The sequence below is a fragment of the Dermacentor silvarum genome, chromosome 1 (assembly GCF_013339745.2).
Source record: "Dermacentor silvarum isolate Dsil-2018 chromosome 1, BIME_Dsil_1.4, whole genome shotgun sequence".
Classification (NCBI taxonomy): domain Eukaryota; kingdom Metazoa; phylum Arthropoda; class Arachnida; order Ixodida; family Ixodidae; genus Dermacentor; species Dermacentor silvarum.
Window position 1 is genome coordinate 168528251 of NC_051154.1, and position 21452 is coordinate 168549702.

General features: G+C 41.7%; 1 protein-coding gene across 3 annotated transcripts in view; it reads left to right on the top strand.

Moving 5' to 3' along the window:
* The window catches only part of LOC119436380 (cGMP-dependent protein kinase 1), a 184868-nt gene extending 163650 nt beyond the window's left edge, over window positions 1-21218 (top strand). For all 3 annotated transcript variants that reach the window (XM_049657307.1, XM_037703208.2, XM_037703206.2), the window contains exons 13-18: window positions 2666-2807; window positions 3232-3395; window positions 6055-6177; window positions 12121-12183; window positions 12419-12485; window positions 17316-21218. In XM_049657307.1, the coding sequence (XP_049513264.1) occupies window positions 2666-2807; window positions 3232-3395; window positions 6055-6177; window positions 12121-12183; window positions 12419-12485; window positions 17316-17414 (658 nt within the window). In that variant the 3' untranslated portion in view covers window positions 17415-21218. The remainder of the gene's footprint in view (window positions 1-2665; window positions 2808-3231; window positions 3396-6054; window positions 6178-12120; window positions 12184-12418; window positions 12486-17315) is intronic.
* The last annotated feature ends 234 nt before the right edge of the window (window positions 21219-21452 follow it).

Sequence of the window (21452 nt, forward strand, 5' to 3'; positions counted from 1 at the left end):
AGATATCATGACTGAAGTTAGAACAATACGAAGACATAAAAAACAAAAATAGAAAACTCCTTTCAACATGTTAAACAGTCTAACGAATGTGGGAAAGACAACTAAATCAAGTCTCATGTGATTATCATACTTATTTTACTTTTTTGTACTGTCAAACCCTAGGAGGATTCATTATAGGTACATGCTTTAGAACATATAATTGCTATCGCAATAATAAATAAAAAACTCACAAGCAAGAATAAACACAAAAAGACAGCACAATGCGTAGTGGAACTGGAAGCATCAAGGCTTACTTAATTCAGTAAGGTATGAGAATGGGCTAGACAAGGGACGGCAGGAAAAGGTGGGACGAAGACAAACACTGTCTTCGTCCCACCTTCTTTGTCGTCCTTTGTCTCGTTTTGTGCTGAAGAAACAGGATTACGTAATACAGACATATACAAGTCTACACAGAATAATGTAAGATATCATTCAAACACAGTTATCTATAAGATATCAGAAATAGAACGCATTTTCAAAGATATGAAAAACATAAAATGTGGCGCACCTGCAAACTCAAATTGGGATGGGAAGTTTCAACACAGAAAGCCCTGCTAGTTCGAGGTATTTATGTATTGTTTACCAATAATTCTTTTTTTTTTTTCGAAAGTTCGCCCAACGGCATAAACTATTAAATAGAGAAATGTAGGCCGGTTTCGGCGATGAACATCAATAGTGCTCGATGGTTGTTTCCATAGAACCAATAATTAAAAATTATTATTATGCATACAAGGAGCATTTTTTTTTTTTTTTTCACTCAGCAGCTTGGAAAGAAAAACATTACGTGCATGACTCTTGGAACTGCGAACTTTTCGTGCTTTGGCTATAAGAACGATATATCGGGAGGGCCATTACACATACCCATAATTAGATGCGGAAATGTCCACCATAAATGGATCTTTATAACAGTATAGCCAGTACTCGCACTTAGCGACAGCAGAATAGTAAATGATTTTGACCTTTTTAAACATAAATACATTTAATTTAATGCTATAAGGATCTTTAATACCCGCTGCACTAGTGAGTGGCTACAGCATATTGCTGCCGAACCTGAGGTCGGGGTTCGCGTCATCCTACAATCCGCATTAAATTCTGATGCTGCCTCTGTAGTCTGTACGACGGCAAACATCGGAAGGCACACAAAAATTCGCACGGATAGGACGACAACACATATTAACGCATGTATGCGACGTACAGACGTGATCAGCCTTGTCTAGAACGCGGGAACGGCAGCTTCCGGGGCTCTCCGGAGCCAGCCAGTGACGTCTCACGGTAGTTGCTGGGCCCAAACATGCTCAGCAGGGCCAGCACCTACCGTAGACGTCGGACCCAGCAGCTAGCGTTATATGTCGCTGGCTGGCTCCGGAGAGCCCCGGAAGCCACCGTTCCCGCGTTCTAGACAAGGCTGATCACGTCTGTACATGCACCGCTGCACCATTCTGGATTTGCAATTTTTCCGGCTATTGACTGCCAGCTAGCCGGCGAGAGATCCAAAGTCTTTCGCGTGTATGGCTTTCCCCTCACTTTAGGGCTTGATGGCACCTGGAACAAAACACGTACATATACTCCAATGGCTCAAATAGAAATAGATGTAGCTGTCATTCCTCAATAGCTGAGCAGATGACTTCAGGCAGGCTGTGAAGATGGCAAACGAACCGACACTGCACCGGCACTTCGCCGCCATTAAAATGATTGGATGATAGCTGCAACTTGGAGTTGATCGTCGAACTGTCGTTGACGATCCTCTGCCATCGAACAGCATGCGTTGCCAAGGCTTTCAAGCAGATCAAAATTAAGCAGTGAAATAACTACTTGTTTTGGGAATAAGTGGCGTCTAAAATCCAAACGTCTATGACGTGATTCCGGCTCTGAAATCGCTTCCACTGAATTCAAATAGCAACATTATATCAAAAGCATAGCCTTAGAGATTGCCTACCAGTATGTGGCGTTCATGGTGTATTGTTCGTGCAGCCAGTGAAAGCATAGCCTTTGAGATCTGTCATGCTTTATGTTGCAGTGGTTTGCCCAAATATTAAAATCTGTGCATAACTGTCGTATTAAATTCCAAGGATGTGTCAGCTACTCGTTTTGCTTTGCAAAAATAACTCATATTATGAGTGCAGAAACATGAAAATGTGAAATGAATTACGAACCTTTATAATTTCCAACTATATTCTTTTTGTATTAGGACATTGATCCATATGTCCTAACTTAAGTCCTAGCATGCCCATTTATGTACAGCCAAGGAACGTTCAATACCGGATATCCCTCGGACATCCTGATGGAATGTTCTCTGGACATCCGAACGGGATATGGACATTTCTTGTACGTTCTATGAATGTCCGTGATGGATATTTAGAAGGATGGACGTTCGGACTTGTGGCGGACGTCCCACGGATATCCGTGGTTGCTTGGGTGTGAATTAAAGAATTATGCTGTTTATTTGCACGTTTCTTTTCAAAGAAAACATTTATCTTTGCCACACAAACACGAAAAGAATTGCAAGGCCCAGCCTTTCCTTTGCAGTGTAAATTAGGAATGTTCAGAAGTTGTGTTTATAGTGCCACGTATGCCTTGTGCTGTCATCAGTGTTTGTCAGCTGACTCGAGTACTGTCGTTACTGCAGTGGCAACTTTGATGACAACACTACAAGGTTCTACACAGCTTGTGTTGTGGAGGCCTTTGACTACCTGCATGCCAGGAACATTATTTACCGTGATCTCAAGCCAGAGAACATGCTGCTTGATGTCCAAGGATACATCAAACTGGTATGCGCTTATTAGTGTATTCCATTCTGTCTCTGTCAATTACAATGCTTCCATCGTGTCAGTTTATGCTGGGGACTTTCATTTATAAGTAGTTTCTCTAGAATTCTTGGATGATCATCATTACTTTTAAACAGTTTAATAAAAACACTTTACTTGACACTTCCAAGCAATATGGTTCTGTATGGTTAAGTGCAGAGTGTTTTCTTAAGAAATCTGACGTTTGTACTTTAGTTTCTTTTTTTAGGCTATATCTGTAATTTACTTTGCATGCCGGTTTTCCAATCAGTGATTACAGGCAGCTTTATTATAGTGCAGCCATCTTTGCTGAGGACTGAGAGCAGCAAAAGGAGCCATGCAAATAGCATTCTCATGCCGCAGGATTGGCACCACAACATGTTTAACTGGCTAATGTGTATGTATGCAGGTGGACTTTGGCTTTGCCAAGAAGTTGGTGAATGGGCGTAAGACGTGGACTTTCTGTGGCACACCTGAGTACGTTGCTCCTGAGGTGATCTTGAACCGAGGGCATGACATCTCGGCAGACTACTGGTCCCTGGGAGTGCTCATGTTTGAGCTGCTTACTGGCGCGTGAGTTGGCTGTCCTCCTCTCTCTGGCTTCGTGCTCCAGCTCATAACATCAATAATTCTTGTTAAGGTACTGAACAAATGGTGCAAACAACAGGACTATGAGAAAATGGCGACGCGGGTGCTGACTATCAACTTATTGATAGTGCCCATGTTGTTGTCATCTTGTAGTCCTGTTGTCTGCATCGTTTGTTCATTATGTCGATGCCAACTAACCCAAATTAGCACACTTGTTGAGGTTTACGTCACGGGAGCAACTAGGCCAAGGGCCCTGTGCTTAAAAGCACTGTCTCCATATCGTAAATTCATAGTGTGGCTGTCTCAGCTTACCTAGAATACATTTATAAAGAAATTTGGTAAATTGCCTTGTTAATAATTATGGAAATATGTTTTTGGTAGGAAATTTTTCATGTTTACTTTTGGTATGTGCTTTCACTGATAATTATTGCAAAAAGGAAGCATGTGCTTTGAATCATTGGTTATGTAAAACAAAATGTCTCAAAACATTATTTACATTATTGCACTTCTTGAGAACGAAAGCACCAATTGCAGTTGGAATGTGATCTGCAAGTTGCACCAGCACTGAAGCATCATTTCTTTTTTAATCTTTGTTTTGTGCATAAACTTTTTGGCATGCAGACGCTTTTGTCAAAGTCAACTGGAGCAATGCCCAGGATCTGACATGGAATAACCACCAGTTGTGCAAGACAAAGAGATGGCAGTTACTGCTCACCTAGCAAAATCTTACCGTAAAATTCCGAGCATGAGCCCAGAATTTTACGAGCTCCCCCCCCAACTTCACTGCTAAATTCAAATTTCCGAGCCGTTCCGGGAAAGCGATCCCCCCCCCCTCTCTCCGCATGGGCCTGCCACATCCAGTCCACGAAAATCATGGCAAATTCGGCAAATCGCACCGGTGTGCATTGGGGTGCCCCGATGAGCCATTTCATCGAATCAGGGTCGCACCCTGGCGCCCCAGTGGGCACACGTGTGCATCGGGGCGAACTGCAGCTGGCGTGGTCTGTAGTTCATGGACCGCCGGCCGACATCGTGATCTGCCTCTCACATGGCACAGAAAATTTCCCTGCGGCACAGCGGCGTGACCACTCGGCGACAGAGGAGTGGTCGCGGCTATGCTCTGGCGTCGCCGGCAGTTTCACCGCTGCTAATCACTCGCCACCGATATCGTACGTCACTAGGCCTTTTCCAGTTCACTTCGAATCTGTAGCAGACGGCGCTTCAGAACGAACCGCCGACGCTCTCAAGCAGCAATGTTTTGTTACCGTCGTTGCCGCTTTACCCTCTCCTCGCAATAATTTCACACGATGAAGAAAACATGCTGATATTTGCGGTGCCACCACCTGCGATGAGAGCATGGCCGAGCCGCGGTTCGCTGTCCGCCGTCGGTAGCCATGCACTGCAGCTGAGCTTGACTTGTATCGGAACTCTCATTAGTGCTAAACGATTCACCATGGACATGGTTTTTAATAAAGTGAAGATTACGCATCACTTTACTCTAGCGGACATAATTTTGCCTGGAATAGAAGCTGCATAACCAATGTTCATTTCGCCGGTCGCGGCGACGTGTCGGTGCAGCATTGATGCGCTTTTTCTGTAGTTCTTTCGATGGTTTTGAGAGTGATAAAAACCACTAACAAATCTTTGGCTTAATAAAGCTCATGTTCAATAAAATTTTAATGCCATTTCACTGTGCTTCTTTTTTTTTGGCAGGCAAATTTTGTCGTTGCCATCTTAAATTTTGGTGCCGTTCCGGGATAGCGCCCCCGCTAACTTTACCCGTAATTTCGACTTGCTTGAGGGGGGGCGCTTGCTCGGAATTTTACGGTAGTAGTATATGCTCAAAGTATAAACAAGATGTTTTTGTGCACCAAATAGATGTCCTGTATACACTTGATAGTGCTTTGTGGTCGTGATTAACGCTCTGCTAGTGGTCGGTGCTGTATGTCCCAGTGAATTGATTTGTTGAATTTTTCAGGTTTTAATCAGTAATTCATGGGCTGTATTCTTGATTGATCACTTTAGTAATATCACTTTGAGTTTGCATCAGTTGAATAAGAGAGCAGGAGGGTATGTGACAGAAGGAATGGCATACCTGCCATCCGTGCCATTTTCAAATGTGTAACACTCAAGTGTACTATATTTACAGGGTGCCTGTTTCTCCAGTGAGGTGTTGCATTATATACTACATAACACAATTTAGCGAGTTCAGAAACCTCTCTGCTGCAACATTGTTATCCTCGTACAGTTTTTTGTTTGACTGTTTAGCTTCCAGAGTAAAAGCAATAAAAGAGTCCCCATGCAAATCTTGCTGCTAAACAACAAAGGCAGCAATAACTTTGATTATTGAGTCACGTTACCTGCATGTGTGCACAAGCATTCACTGTCCAATTTTCAAGTTGCTTTCCATTCTTCATTTCTAAACTGTGGCTGCTCTTTCACGATTTAAAATTTGTTCAATCATGTAATAAGTGTGTGAACTTGCTGCGAGAGTGAAAGCATTTTTGTGGGGCTGGCTGCTAATTGGAGGTATTGCATTCACAAATCTTGCACTTGCTTGCAAGGACAACAAACACCATGGACTCATGAAAATTGTTTATGAGGCTAAAGCTAACAAAAATACACTTGTGTTCTTGTGATGCAGACCTCCATTTACGGACCCTGATTTCATGAAGACCTACAACATCATCTTGAAAGGGATTGATGCTATAGACTTCCCAAGGTGCATCACACGCAATGCAACAGCGCTTATTAAGAAGTTGTGCAGGTAAGGTCAGTTAGAGTGTTAGCGCTCACTATACTCACTGCTTGGATCAGTAAATTAAGCTTAACTTTGCATAGAGACTGAACCAATTAAGAGAGCCAGTCCCATTTACAATAAAGAACTTTGGGTGGGTCTATCTTTCCCAGCACTAGTATGCTCCTCCACTCACTTTGCATGGTCTGTGAGAATGGCAATTTAATGTATTTGAGCCCTCATTCGTTCTTTATTTGCTGGCTTTCTTAAGTATCTGCAAAGGCATACTCATTTTAATGAATGCCCCCACATTATAAATGTTAGAAGCAACTTAATGCTACCATTACTCCTTATCACAACACGATGTACCAGTCAGTGCAGTTATGGGCCACCCAGAAACAGTGATTTTTATTTATCATTTGTTTGTTTGTTTGTTCATTTGTTTGTTTAAATATACTGCCAATCCCATACAGGATTTTTGCATGAAGTGCAGAAAAACATTCGAGCATAATACAACAGAACAGAATCTATAGAAAGTAGGATTGTTTGAATAAAGAAATTCCCTATAATCAAATCGAATAAGAATATTCAAGAAAATTTAGATTTGAATATCGGATCAAATATAAAATATTTTATTAGTTTTGCAAAGAGTGAAATTTACAAGTTGCATGCTGTCCTTTTGGTAAAAGAGATGCTTATTTACATTATTTGATATGTGTAATCCCATTGACAGTTGTATGTCTGGTGTACTGAGAAGCTTAACTGTAAATGAGAAACAACTGAAAAGTGATTGTATCTGGTGCACTATGACAATGACAGTAATGATACAAAGAAACAACATGTCACTAGATGCATGTGCTAATGTGTGTTCGTTGAAGGAATATATAATTCGGCACAACATATTGTTTTAAAGGAATGCAAACATGGTGAAACTGGCGAAATAGTAATAAATTGTTCTGCATAAATCCAGACAACAAATTCATAGACTGCCTAAAAGCTAGACAATCTTATCGAATGATTGAAAATCATTGAGTAGAAGTTACCTGTCCCACGTATTCGCTCAGGAGCTGGCACCTTTGCACAACAACTGCGGCTCTCCAACAGCATAGTCATTCAGAACAGTCTCTAGTGCTTGCATTGATCTTTATCCTTGTAGACTCCTATAGGCATTGTTATCTCTTCTATTTGAATAGACACATATATTCCGCAATTTTCAGTAGTAATATCGTATTTATTTTATTATAAGGTGGTCACGATTATAAGGCGAGGGTGCAGTTGGGAGACCCGAGAAAAATAAATTAAGTATGCACACTCAGGGGTGGGACTCCTGCGCCAATTGCACATTTTTGATACAGACGCAAATTTTTGTGCCATACTGCACCAAAGACAGAAAATTGACCGAAATTGCACCATGCTGCACCAGAACAGCTTCGGCAGTGGCCGCGAACAGCGAGCGGATTCGTTCTCCAAAAAGGAATGCAGGCATTCACATTACGCACACCGCATGACGGCACCTCCTGCAGAGTTTCTCATAATTTTTGCGCTTATAACAATGCACTTTTCAGAACTTCCGGCCGGCGCGTGCGCGGCCTCTGCCGGCTGTTGTTGCTGCTGTCTAAAGGGTAGGGCGGTTGTGTTTAGAGCGTACTAGAATACGGTTGAGTGGGCCGAGCGGCGCAGCACTTGCTAGCTTAGGTGCGAAACAACAAAAAGTAGGCTGAGAGCGCTGCGAGCGAACTAGATATTTCGGAGGCACACGCTGCAGCGGGTGAAGCGGGCGGGCATCTGTGTCCCCAAGGCAGGTATAACATAAAACTATTCCAATTTGTTTTTATGCCCATATGGGCGATGCGTGAGCCATTTTGACCTATCACGAACGGCTAATGGTTGATTTGAAATAAAAAGTCGCTATATCTCCTGACAGGCGATGCATTGATTGCGATAGCAAATTAGTAGACACCTATAAGAATCAAGGATAGTAGTTTTATTGGCCGTATAAACTTGTAAACCTGTGTTCACTCACTAAATTAAAAAGCATGGTGTTACGCGCGCATAAGCAAACATGAACACATCTCACTCGATTATCGCAGAAACTCGCTGTGAAAACGCTGGAGTAGAACGCCGGAGCTGCCAGAGTAGAACGGGATGCAGATTTAAGACGTCATTGAGTGTCTTTGTTCACCTTCATGCAAATTTTGTTTCCACCATGAAATTATAAATGATGCAATAAAAGTGCACAGTCTTTTAATATTCCTATTGAGGTAAGTTTTAGTATTTGCAAAGTGGCAGTTCTTTTTTTTTTTTTTGTTTACAAATGTTGCTTGAACTTCTATTTTTCCTCTTTCATTTCTGTACAATTTGTGACATAAAACATAATAGACATGTAATACAATCATTGTGTTTTGCATCATTATGCAAACCAGTATATTAGTAGTTTTGCATGCCTTCTTAACCATTCCTGCTATTTTCTTTCATAAAGTGAACATTTATAGCAGCAGCAGCAACCAGTTGTAGTAGCAGTAGTAGTAGTAAGCTCTGATAAAATGGTAAGCCATGAGGATGATGAGTTGTATAAGGAAGTGCATACCACCATTTTGTTAGAATAATCAGTGCATTATAAGTCCAGAGAGTGTGCATGTGTGTGTGTGTATGTTCATGCACTCAATATGCATGTACACATATGCAGACGTGCATGCTTACATACTCATACATGGTTGAACAGCGTCACATGGAGCAATGATAGCCATTTGCTTGAATACACAGGGCCAAGTGAAAAAGTATCTGATTTCACAACAAAGGCTCGAAATCCCCCACAGACTGAAGTGCTTAAAATATTGCTTGGTTCTCCAATAGAGGGCACTGTGTACACTGGCACAGCTTCCTTAAGGGAACTTTCACAGTGCTACAACACTTATAAAATGGATGTGCACTTGGAAGCATGCACTAGGAAGGAGCAGTGGTCGCAGTAATTCAGGTGTTGGGTGCACGTGCTGAAAAGCCTACAAATAACCTCAGAGCATAATATCTGTATAGCGGTTCATGTATGTCATTCCTCAAAGTCTATTAGTCCCTGTAAAAAAAAGCAGTTGACTCCAATTGGGAAATTTCCAATTGAAATTGCCAATCGTAAATTAGTACATAATTGGACCAACTGCAACATGACCAATTGGTTTTTGTTGGAGTGACCAATTGTAGCCAGTTGTTACCAATTGGTTTGAAACCAATTGGTTAGAATGACCAATTACACCAATGGGCAATACAAATACAAATATTGGCAATGGGCAATACCAACACAAAGCAAACCTAAATAGGATTCCAGCTGTCAGAAACAGGTTTAGTACTGTATGCATAGTATACAGTTTTAACTCATTCCAGTTTCTTTGAACGGGTTCATAAACTGGAAGTATGATTTCCTAGTTGATTACGGTCTAGTTTATTCCTATTGGAAGTTCAATTAGACTCAGTTGGGTATGTAAGGTGGGCCTAGCTGGTTCAAACTGGCAAGTCCAATTGCACTCAATTGGTTGCATCCTATATAACTTAATCGTAACCAATTGTAGGTAAAGATTTCCCATTTGGTCCCAAATGGGCCTTTTGATGCCCATTGGCAAATCAAATTGGACTCAATTGGTTTCACTTTGACTCAATCGTAACCAGTTGGGACTAGGGATTTTCGAATCGGTTCCAATTGAGTTCAGTTCATTCCAATTCGCCACTCCAATTGGTTTCTCCTCTGACCCAATCGTAACCAGTTGAAAGTAAGGATTTTCCAGTTGGTTCCTATTAGTTCCAGTTGATTCCTATTGGAAAAGCTAATTGGAGTCCTTTTTTTTTTTTTTTTTTTTTTTTTTACTGGGGTAGCACGAAAAATTACAGTGCAAACAGACAAGTCTCACTGACTTACCTGACAGATGCACCTTGCTCTGGGTGGGCTAAGTCTTCGACAGCGCGGGACATGCTATCAAAAGTGAACGCTTGCACATGTAACAAGGGAAGAATTTGAAGTACACTCCTGTTAGGTGGATAAGTTAAATGATAAAAGCAAACTTGTTCTGCTTAGGAGAGGATTCAGTATTCGGCTCATTATATAATGACCTGAAATACTTCAAAAACATGTTTGAAAATTAAAGCGCATAACGATATCTTGTACGACAAATAATAATTGTTAATTTACTATTATGAACCTCCTACATCATTTCTTGGAACTTTCTGGAAAAGATTGTTTGGATTGGAGTGTTCTTCCACTCGTGGGGGCTGTGCAAACTTCTGCAGACTACCAGTGGTATGATTGCACTCTGCACAAAGCATTCTCACCCACACCACCCTGTTTTCCTAGCAACTTTTCTTGCCATTGCAGTCCCTTTCCAGGTAGCGGACAATGCAACAGCACGACGGGATTACTAGCTGCCATCTAGTGTGAAAAATTATCGGCACATCTATCCTTTGGGGATAATTGGCGACATTGATGCAATGAGTAATTTTTCTTATCATGGGTGTATAATTGGTGATAGTCTTATATGTAATGCTGATTATTATGATGATTATTGTATCTTCATGCCATATCCCCATGTTATCTGTTAATCACAGAACCTTGTGGGCAGATTGGCAGAGACACGAGTGGCAATGTCGCTGCTAACCGCAATGCCAAATGATACCATGGCGCAGTATGTCTAGTAATTACTGCACTCCAGTTGATACTCCATAGCAACCCCCACTATCATTATAATATCCTGGCTGCAACTTGATTACAATGACCATCCATCAAGCGGCCGCGCTCGACGCAGAGGGTATTGCAGATTGGGCACTATCGTTTTGATATGTATAAGGCTACATACCTCTTGTGTCACCTTGGCACATCCATTCTGGGTAATGGCCATGAATGGGCGCATACCAGTATCACATACACAGTGCCAAGGTTGTCTCTCTTTAGGTGCATACCCAGCGGCACATACCCAGTGACCCAAGTTGTCTACTAGGCCAGACAACAGCCAGCAGCAAGTTGTCTATTTCCTAGTGGCCCATGTTGTCTGGCGAAAGAGGTAGATACAGAGGGACAAACCGGAAAGTGGGTAAAGTTCCCAAAGAATGCTAATCGCATTAAAATCCTACTTGGTAAAAGCACTGATGATAGAACAGCTACTGCCATTTATGTTCGGAAAAAAAAAAAAAACACTTTGATGGCCTCTTTTCATCACAAGCCATTCAGAAAGTGGTGAGATATCCATGATGAGGTGAGCCCGTCAGAAGCCAAACAGTGGCAGTCGCTTGTGACGAGGTGAGGTCATCCAGATCCCTTAAGCACTTAAAGGAGGGTTCCATTTTGTAAAGTGTGCAGTTGAAATGAAACATTAAAGTGTGCAAGGTCTTTTTAATATGAATAAGGAACACAGAGCTAATGACACTGTATTAGGTATTCCTTAGCTCCTTTTGCAATAGATCTTGTGCATGTGAAAGGCAGCTAAAGAAGTGTAAACATAGAACATAATTTTCATATCGAGCAATTGTCAGCAAAATTTGCAAATCTTTTTGACATGAACATTCTGTCTGTATCTGCATGCTTTTGTATGTCTTCTAAATTTTAGTCATGTGTCAGTATTTCTGTGTCTATTCAAATTCATCATTTTTTGTCATTCCTTGGTCTTAATCTTTTATTTCTGTAAATAAAAAATTACGCCAACTAATTACCTATATGAAAGCCTTTGCTTTAGTCTGTAATGTCTTGATTTGTTTTTGTTCTTGCATATGTTTCATTAATGAATAATGTTTTGGTGAGCACTGGGAGGCTTTATTTCGGCAAACCACGTGACTTTTGTTGATTATTTTATTTTGGCAAATGTGCATTTCATATTGTCCTCACATGTAGAAACCTTTGGGCCTCCTATTTTAGTCACGCCTGCAGCAAGCATGATCTTGTTTCACTGCAACACATGTAGTCAAAGAAACAGCAAAACTAAAACTGTGGATCTTTTCCAGGGACAACCCAAATGAAAGGCTAGGCTATGGTAAAGGAGGAATCAGGGACATTATGAAACACAAGTAAGTTTAGCAGCCTTGCTTTTGGCCACCTGGTCATAGTGCACATCTTTTAAAGTGCTAACACTTTAATCTTAGCATACAAATATAATAGTTCACTGTGTCACATTGTTTCATAAAAATATAAGCAAATGCAGTAATAAAAATTTATTAATCTGATGAATGAAGTAACGTAGACATTGGTGTGACCTATATTACGTGTTGAATGGCATATAGCTGGTTTCTTTTTCCTTTTCAGGTGGTTCGATGGATTCAATTGGGAAGGCCTCCATACCAGAACATTGAAGCCACCTATAATTCCACAGGTACGTGGGCATTTGCTTCCTAACTTAATATACGAGGTGCTACCCAAAAGTTCCGGGAATTTGAAAAGCACGGGCAAACTGAGTGTGGTACACATTTCCGCCGCTAGATGTGGCTAGCAGTATGCCTTGCAGATTGGTGCTGAATGACTTGCATCTAAGAAGAAATAGTGTGTTGCGAAGTGTTGTTTTGCAACGCAATGTTTCACTGATTTGGCACATTTCTTAGCAACCAATATGGCAGACTTCAAGAAGCGAAGAATTAGCATCAAGTTTTGTTTTAAACTTGGCAAAACTGCGGCAGAAACTCATCGTATGCTAGAGGACACTTTTGGAGTCAACGCCATGAGCCAAAGTAGGATGTTCTTATGGCATAAATGCTTCAAAGAGGGTCGAATGGGTGTTGACGACGGTGAAAGTTCTGGACGCCCGTCAACCAGCACAACGCCGGAAACGGCAGCGAAAGTTCGTAAGGCTATCCTTGGAAATCACAGGCTAACTATAAAGGATGTCTGCGACATTGTAGGACAATTGTACAGCGCAGTCGAGTTAATTTTGTTGGATGTTTTGAGCATGAGGCGCATTTGTGCAAAATTTGTGCCATGACTGCTCAGTGACGAACAGAAGCTGCACCGTGATTCTGTGTGTACGGAACTGAAGCAACAAGTCATAGACAATCTCACATTTCTCTCCAGTGTAATAACCGGGGATGAGACATGGGTTTATGGCTACGATCCTCAAACCAAACAGCTGTCGTCGCAATGGAAGTTGCCAAATTCCCAGCGGCCGCAAAACGCACGTCAAGATTGTGGGAATGTTATGTCCATGACTCCATGCTCACTGTTCTTCTTTTTTACCTACATGGAATTGTCCACAAGGAATTCTTACCTCCTTGACAAACCGCGAATAGCGAGCTTTACTGTCACGTTTTGAGGTGCTTAGGAGAGAGAATTCGTCGCAAGCGTCCGGGGGAGTGGAGGAACAGGCTTCCTCATCACAACTACACGCCCTCTAACACTTCAGTCGTTGTTCGTCAGTTCCTGACTTCCAAACAAATCACAGTGCTTCCACACCCACGCTATTCACCTGACCTGCCCCTTGTGACTTTTTATTATTCCGAAAGGTGAAGTTGAGGCTGAAAGGACGTCGTTTTCACACTGTTGAAGAGATCCAGTCGGAATCGCAGGCGGTCCTCAACACACTGTTGCCTGGATAGCTCCACGAATGCATGAAATCGCGGCAGAAAAGCGGGGATCTGTGTGTACATGCTCAAGGGGACTACTTTAAAGGAGACAGTGCTGGTTAGGTGTTATGGTCAACATTTTCTTTTTCACGACTGAATTCCTGGAACTTTTGGATAGCACCTCGTATGTTTGTAATTTTTCTCACGCAGACTCAACGTGAAATGCGAAACCAACATTTTGTTCCTGTGACCTAATATACCGAGAATACATATTTTTTAAAGCAAAGGTTTCTTTACCTACCATCTCGCGGTGGTGTACTGACGGAGGTGGGGGGTTGTGTTTGTGGGGTGGCACCCACCGGAGGTCTGCCAATCAAACAATAAAGCACGAATAAAACCTGTACATATAATGTCGGCTCATAGGTATCTCTGAAGCCCACATACCTCTTAATGGAGTAGTACATATTATTGAACGGCTCCTTTGAATTTCTTAGATTTCTTATATTTGGCCTACATCATTTTTGGGCCACTGGGTATGTGCCCACTCTTGGCCATTCACCCAGATGGGTATGTGCCACTTTTGTGTCACAGTAGAGGTTCAGAAGCTTTAAATGTATTTACACATGTGTCACACTTCTCTCTGCATACGCCTCTCTTCACCATTGTTCCCTCACCAAACATCATGTCACAAGGACAGACATTGCCTTTGTCACATTGTGGCATTGACATTTCCTCGAGTGCATCTGCATGAACTGGTGCTTGCATTTCAGTATAGCTTGTGAACAATGTAGTGCATAAACATGAACATTGCATGAAATTAAAGTGTGGCCTGTGTGGTGTATAAACATAAACATTATATAAGATTACACATCACATACGATGAAAATAAACACAGTTGTAACCATCACGTTTAGTTGTACAACATTTAATGAGCCACTTCATGAAAGCTTTGCTTCACATAGATTCAAACATGTGCGTGGGATCTGCAATTTTTTTATTTTTTATTTTTTCACTTTGGAGAAAGTAACTTTCTGGAGAATTCCTTCTATAAACCAAGAGCAAATGATGAGTGTTTTCTTCTGCAAGGCATAGTAGTCCAATAATGCCTTTGCTTTTCTTATGTCAATGTGAATGTATACTTTTGAAAACATGCACTCTGCATGTGTTCCTGCACCTTTTCTTATGTGTTCTCTGTCATTACTTTGGCAATGGTAGCTGTACGGTGAAGTTTAAGTGCAGTGCTCGCACCTTCTGCAGTGCACATTCACTGCGATGTGCTTCTTGCACAGACCTCCAAACAAGACAGAATTTCATAGGAAGATGGAGGCTTGAAGCCATCAATAGTGGTTGAAGAAGGAATGTCGCTGTATTCAGTGTTTCAACAAGGGGACTTGTCTTCGTCAGGGCGGCAATCGCTTTCCTTAGCATTGTTTATGTATGTGTACAGTGTATGTACGTGTACATAAGTACGTACATGACAACTTATGTACGGGTATGTAAATGCTGCCAAGGAAAGTAGTTCTTGCCCTCACAAGGATGAGTCTCCTTGTCAAAACATTGAATACAGGAACATTCCTTGTTTAGCCACTGTAGATCATTTGCACAGGCCTAGCGCACAAAGAAGTGCTATTTCACCAGCATTACAGTGGGGAAATGCACGCAACAATACCTTGATTTGGCCAGTTGGTTCATCTTGACAGTGTTCATATAACAGTGCTAAATACGAGAACAAAAAGAACAAATACAAACACTTACATCAGGGACCATTCTGTTGTGTGTGTTCTTTTTGTTCTCATACTTAGCACTGTTATGTTAACACTGTTATTGTGGAAATGCATGCATCACACAAACAGACAGTGTTGGCAAGCCATGCTGTGCAGGTGCGCAGAAGGACTAGGCATTGTTTCATCACACTAGAAGACACAGCAGCCCCAAATTCATTTTACAGCGTAAGCTGTTATGGGCTCATTCCAATAGCCATTTCTGGTCGCGATGATGCCGCCGCCGCCGCCCCGTAACCGCTATCGCCGGAAATGCGAAAAGAAGTACCCGCTCTCCACCGGGTCGAACCCAGGCCCGCTGTGTTGGAGTCGGATACTTTACCACTGAGCCACGCAAGCGCTTGCTATCAGGCAGAAGAAAAATTCCCTTTATACGCGCCCTATAGGCTGGTGCACAGGTGCAGACGACCCGAGCCTCCGCTAGTAGGGTGGCGCGATCTGGTTAACGTGCCTGCAACCACCGCGTGCGACGAGTTGCGATTCAGACACGATGTGATTCAGACGAGTCGCGCAATCAATGCTATTCCGATGTTAGATGTGCGCCACGTATTCTGGGTACCTCTTCGGTACACGTTATGGCGTCTCCTCGCAAGGTACGAACCGCTGCTGAAGGAGCGAATCATAGAGCTACGTGTGTGGCTACAACCAGGCATCATCGAGCTCAGCAGACTGCTGTGCTGAGAGCATTACAAGCTGCAGCTCGCCGTCGACGCCGGGCGGACAGTTAGAACGTTCTCGTCAAAATCGAGGCGAAGACACTTTGCCGCGAAGACCTTGTTGTGCATGGTGCCGAAATTGGAGCTACTCTTGCGCCACTCAACCAGCTTTCGCTGTGACTGTGCTGTGTGTTCCGCGCAGGCCTGTGACTTTTTTTAAATGGACCACAGCAAATGCTCATGCGAGATAGTCTTCTTTATATCCCCAAGTGCAGCTATTGCTATTGTGATCCGATTGTTTCATGCAGACGAAGAGGTATTGCACAGAGCTCACCTTTTCTGGAAAAGCTCTTTATTGCACTCCTTTCGTTTCACATGCACGTACACACAGATGCATGCATATGCCAAATGCACATGCACAGCAGCTACAGCAGACGGTCCACGTTCTCAGCTGCAAGTGTGCCATTGCTTTGAAGACTATTCCATGGTTACGGCACTTGTGTTCTTATTTTTTAGATGCAAACGAATTACTATAAATAGATATACCATTGAAAAGGCTAGTGAAAAGCCCACGCCAAAAGCATTCTGGACGATGTCAGATGGCAAACCAACTTATTGCTCACCTGAGTGAGACCACTCCCCCATTCCCATAGAATTGGCAGGAGCAAAAGAAGCAGCATGGAGAGGTCACTATGATCAGCGCAGGTGTGACATCTTTAAAATTAGTTTATAAATTGTGGGTTTTGCACAGGGCCATTTAAAGTTGTTGATTAATGTTCACAAGCACTTCCCTACTAGATTAGTGCATGCACTTATGCACAATTGTGAACATCATTTCATGGTTTCTTTACAACAACAGGATCCTACAGTTAGTGATTTGGGTTGATAAAAAGACCGAAGACACAGTTATTGGGAGATTTTAATCAACATGAAAAAAAAAAAGCTCAGAAACAGAATTTTATGCTGCCACTGTCAAAGATGACAAAGTGTCTTGCATCTCATTCAATGTGACTAGAAACACCTTTCAAAGGGTTAGCAGGCAGACTTGCGCAAGAGACTTGAAGCGATCAACAGCTGGGGAGCAAGAGAAACCTCAGCCTGGCTGATGCGTCTCTTGTTCGCCCACTGTTAATCACTAGAAACACTTATGTAATCCGCAACACAAGTGCTTGTCAAAATGGTACAACGTTGAGTCGCCTATATTTCTTAACAGGTGCGGCATATGACAGACACGAGCAACTTTGACCGATACCCACCAGACACGGATGGTCCACCGCCTGATGACATGACAGGGTGGGATGCCAACTTCTGAAACTTAAGACAGAAAGGACTCAGTTTTTCAAACCTTGTGTGTTTTTGCAAATGGACTCTTTCTTGCCAACCGCCGGAAAATCCAAGTGGGCCAGCCGCTACAGCCTCCAGTGCTTTTCGCCCGTTGTCCTTCTTCGGAATCCGGTAAAATATGTGACCTACTTTCGGACAGAAACACAAGAGTGGTGCGTGCAGCTGCCGAATGATAGTGGTCCCCAGTGGAAAACACCCCGTTAAGAAGAGTGTCCTTCCCTACCGGGCACCTCACGACGTGTCACAAGAAGAGCCCCGACTCTAGTCTTTGATGATCGTGTCCAAAGACTGCGTCTTGTCTTTGCATCTGGCTGTGGAAGTTGATGCGTCGTGCTGTGGTGCTGTGATGCCTGCTCCTCTGGCTTCGTTTACAACCGCGTTGTGACAAGTGTCAGTGAAGTGTGGCTCTGCTGCACAGTGGTGATGAAATGGAACGGCCAATTTTGGAGCTTGTTACACTGGTTGAATGGGTAGTCTTGTTTTGAAGACCAGTAGTAGAAGCTCTCATTGCTGGTCATTCTATGAATCAAACTGTAGAAGGTATACAGATGCAGCAATATTGGCAATTTAGACCACATGTGGGCAGCAGTAACTGCAGTGACTGCACCTAGCAGTTAATGATCACACAGATCTGTTGTATGCCACAAACTTTCACTAGCACTTCACTTTTGCGATTTGGCCTGAAAGTGAAAATATGGAGTCATATTTGTGAGAAAACCAGCAACGTTGTTTCTAAAGTCTGAATTGCTTGCTTTCCAAATATCCCCATGATTTTAACTTGGTTCTCACCATTCTATTTCACTATCACTTTTTGTGCAGTGGGACTCACACCTGCAATGAAGACAAATTGTCTTCGCCAGTACAAAATGAGTAACCTTAGAACTTTAGAGAGACTAGTGTTTGAACTGTGTGCTGTTAAGCCATGTCTTCTTGTGGCATGCATGGTTTTGGTTTAAACTCATTGTTCTGATTTTAAATTTTTATATAGCGACTGCCTGTTTACATGAAACTGCAGCTCCTCCCTGTGCTAATGGATGAACTGGGGCAAAGAGATGTTACATATGGCAAAGAGCATTTTTTTTTTTTTTTTTTTGTATGGCAAGGCTTGTGCAAAATGTGACTATTTGTGAAAGGGTCAACTGAAGTAGAAGTGAAAAGCACACAGCACAAGAGTCAAATTTAAATATGTTGTTTCACACTTCTGAATAGTGATTTAGATGGTTGCTCTATGAGTGCTTTTGCATACTATGCCAAAACTTTGGTTATTTTTGGCCCTAATAGTTAGCTTGTTTATGAAGTGTTGAGAATAGCCTTTCTGTACTATGCAATAAGCTGTCTGTCTGTTATTGTGCTTCTCCTGTTGTATGTTGACAGTAACTTAGAACTTAAATGCCATTTTTTCGTTGGTCTTGTTAGTAAGAATGCAGATTTTACAAGCTGTGTGGATTCTATGACTTTGGCATTATTGAGTCTAATCAGCCTGTATTTGAATAGTGACTGCTTCAGAATGTTGAGAATGTGCCACAAAGATAATGTTTCCTTATGTGTAATCACCATAGCTGTGTCTCTTGGAATCCCGTTATACAAATGTTATGGTTGTTTTTATACTTAGTGGCTCATGCATGCACTGCACATAGCAAAAGTTGTATGTGGTTCAAAGTCCATTGGTTCAGAAAGAATATGGAATCACTTTCACAACTGCTTTCTTAAGCACATGCAGTGTGGACAGCATTGAAAGGCAAGGAGGCTTAGGCAAATAGAGACTTACATGTGGACTACCTTCCAAGTCGTCTTTCTACTTCTAAGAATCATTGATTTTCAATGTGGAGACTGCATTTTTGGTGGATTTACAAATGAAATCGGATCTAACCTGCTCAGCTGGCACATTAAAACTTATATGTGTGAAGCATAATGGAAACAGAAATATATGAGAAGTCCAGTAAGGGCATGGGCTGAGTTTCTTTGAAGAGACTTTAAAATCAGAAAGGTCTTACATGTGCATTGCAATACAAGGTGTGCAACACAACCACTGTGTTGATGGCTTCTTGTTAGTTCTTGTTATCAGTGCCGTATGTTTTTTTTAATGAATTATGTGATTATGTGCACAGTCAATAATGATAACAGACCACTTATCTTTACATGTAGAATAGTCGAAAGAATCTGTACCGAATGTGTGAATTACACAATACCGTTCATCATACTTCTGCTGGCATAATGTACGAGCATAAGGCAGTGCATTATGTATGTATCATTAAGTATTCTGTAAATGGGTACTTTCAGAAAAGATTAACTGGACCTTGTCAAAAATGTTTAATATTCACTCTGCACCACTGCTTTGGAGGTATGTGTGATTGATAAAGAAGACTGGGCTTGAAGGGCAGTGAAAGGTGTCGGTGTTTCTCTATGTAATATTATTTTTACACCAGCTTGCTCAAGTTTTCAAACACAGAAGTAAAAATATCCATCTGTTGAGCCTTTGCCATCTGTTTTTCAACATCTTCGTGCCAAAAGCAAAGATTTTGCCTTTCAATATACTGAAAAACTCCTTTGCAACGATTATTGAGTGAAGAACGTGCTGTGCATTGTCTGTCAAATGCAAATTTTTGCCCACGTGATTTGTGGTGCCTGAATGCATCAGCCATATGTGTTTTTTTTTTTTTCCTGTTTTGTTTTGTTGTTTTTTTGTTCACTTTACAGTGAATGCAATAATCGGTGCATGTAAGCAAGGTAGTTAATGTTATATATAAAAATACCAAGCTTTATCTCAGTTTTAGCGCAATATTAAGCTTTATTGTTTTGTTGTTGTACAGAGCAGTACATTTTTGTGCATGTTATAACTAGGACACCCTTTATAGGGCTTAAAAAATTATTTTGTTCTATTCATGTTCTTGACATGCACATTAGCAAAATGGGCTTGGTGTCACTGCTGTATCCTTCATAGCAGTGACAATAAGCACTCTGTCTGAATAATGGCATTGTTAGGGGACAAACTAAGCCTCATAGATAATAAAAGAGGCGTGGAAGTTTTGAACTGTCACATCATGCTGGTAGACTGATGTTTCCTATGCAAAGCATCCAGTTAAGAAGAAAATATTGTGATAAAAGTGTCACTGCTCTCTTGCCAGTAAGCCCTTTCGAACATGTGGACCATCAGCCTGCTGGTGTGATGTCATCGTTTTATTTCTGTTTTAAGATTGTCAGCTATCTTGGACATACTGAGAGAAAATCAGGCACATGGCCTCCTCCCCTTTAAATGTTTCTAGCCATCTTGTAAATTGCCCTATTTTCCACTCTCCCAAGGGTAAAGCACAGCTAACTGCTGCAAAAGCCCTCATCCCTTAAGATATTTCTGGCTGCACCACTCTTAGCAGGCACAATTAAGTGTGCTGCAGCACTTGACAGTCTCTTTTTTTTTTTTCTTTCTGTCTAGCTTACGACATGCTGTTTAAACTTTCCTTCCAGCTCATTTTCTTTTTCTCTTCTTCGTCTTCTTTTTTTAGCGTTAGTGAAAAAGAAGGAAGAAATCCAGAAGAACTTGCGAAATGATGAATTAAAGCTTTGCTGTTGTGCACGTTTATAGAAACATGTCTTCCATGTGGAGGCTGTTCAATAAGTGTGCAACCATGTTTCTTTTATCTACGGCTAGCTTGACTTTCAGGGAAGCTGTGAAATAATCTTTACTGAACATGTGCCAGGAGAACCGGTGTAATGTGCAAGTGTTTTATGTGACACCAACTTAGGAGGTAAATAAAGGATTCATATTTTGCTGCCAGGCTGGCCAACTTGTTTTTCTTCCTGCGAATGTGCAATATGACTGCCCAGGGTTATTTAATGAACCACAGCCCTCTCTGTGGGTGCCTCTTCTCCCACATTTCCATACTATTATTAGTATAGTGGAGCTTCCACAGCGAAAAAGTTTAAAAATAATATGCTGTTTAATCTCTATTTAAATTAAATTGCCCATAGCACTGCAAATGAGAAACCTGCATTGTATGAAGCACACGTA